This window comes from Myotis lucifugus, unplaced genomic scaffold (assembly GCF_000147115.1).
Source record: "Myotis lucifugus unplaced genomic scaffold, Myoluc2.0 scaffold_71, whole genome shotgun sequence".
Taxonomy (NCBI): Eukaryota; Metazoa; Chordata; class Mammalia; order Chiroptera; family Vespertilionidae; genus Myotis; species Myotis lucifugus.
In genome coordinates this window covers 4,304,528-4,305,943 of record NW_005871119.1, presented here as the reverse complement: position 1 = coordinate 4,305,943, position 1,416 = coordinate 4,304,528, and the positions used below count along the sequence as shown (strand labels likewise).

At 33.9% G+C, this 1,416-nt stretch overlaps 1 protein-coding gene across 1 annotated transcript in view; it reads left to right on the top strand.

The window, feature by feature from the left end:
• MEI4 (meiotic double-stranded break formation protein 4) overlaps positions 1 to 871 on the top strand; it is a 119,324-nt gene extending 118,453 nt beyond the window's left edge. The window contains exon 4 of the mRNA XM_023755201.1: positions 602 to 871. Within this exon, the coding sequence (XP_023610969.1) occupies positions 602 to 871 (270 nt within the window). The remainder of the gene's footprint in view (positions 1 to 601) is intronic.
• Positions 872 to 1,416: the final 545 nt, after the last annotated feature.

Here is a 1,416-nt window from a genome sequence, read left to right as displayed (position 1 = left end):
GTGTAGCCTCTTTGCCAGTATTCTCCGAATCATCTGAGTAATAAATTGTAGCAATAATGCCAAGAAAGGATTTAGAACTTTGTAAACCAGCAAGAGAAAAAAGTAATACAAGATTGTCAAGTTTTCTCCTTTGTTCTCAAAAAGGAACAAGAAGACAGCGGTATTAAGTCAAATACAGTTGACCCTTGAACAACATGGGTGTGAACTCTGTGGGTTCACTTAAATGCCGATTGTTTTTCATTAAATACCTGCACTGTTTTTTGTCTATGGTTAAGAGTCCGCCTATGCGGAGAGTAGACTCTATGCATTAATCTACACCCTATTATATATAGGACTTGAGCATATGTAGATTTTCTACCCACTCAGGGTCCTGGAACCAATCACCTTGGATCCCAAGGGACAACTTAAATTTGGGGGTTTTCACAAGTTACACGTGGATTTTCAACTGTATGGGGGGAGGGTGGGTCAGTGCCTCTGACTCCTGTGTTGTTCACGGGTCAACTGTATTTTTTATCTGAAAATGTAATCACCTTATTTGGCTTTTTTCTGATTTGAGCTACAACCAATATTTTTTTAAAAGGAGTGTGTTGTTTATTTGTAGGTGCAAGCCAGTTATGATGCTTCACGCTATGAAAATATTTTCTCTCTGTTTTGGGTTCTGGAGCAGCTTCTTCAAAAGGAAAACGAAGAAGGCAATACTTTGAGTTTGGGGCATGATGATCAAGAAATCAAGAAGTTTCTTCAGAAGCATGATGATGCTGTTTTGCAACTCTCTGATACATTTCCTTTATTTACTTTTTATTTATGGAGACTGGGCATTCTCTTGAACTCCATAGAAATAAAAACTGTTGAAAATAACTCACTTCCTTAGCAATTTACCAAATATACGAAACATACAAAAGTTGAATATATGAAGATCTTGTACTTAAAAGATTTTCAAGAATATTTTTAAATGGATCTCTAAATATAATGATTAACTAAATTTAAGAGTCTTAACATGTGACAAATTATTATGAGTCATATTTCTTTCCTATAATCCGTCAGTATCAGCTATTCCCATGTGACTATATTTTATAATGTTATTCAATATAGGCCTCTTATTCTCTAAAATGGGTCATTAATTGTGCATGTCATAAAAGATATTTACTTTTAAAATATTTCCATGTAATAGATACTAAAAGGCAATGGAAGAGATCTTAAAAGTTTTATTGCTTCATCAACCCACCATTTAAAATTAGTGGTTACAAATTAGATTTTTAAAACTTTTTTCTTACACAGTTTCACTTATATCATTGTCTCTCTTAGAAGGGACTCCTGCAGGAGGGAAGTCGGACATTTGTAAAGGTAATTGCCTTTAATTTCCTATAATCAACAGATCTGTCAAATCCTTTTGAAAGTACTAATTAGTAGCTTAAA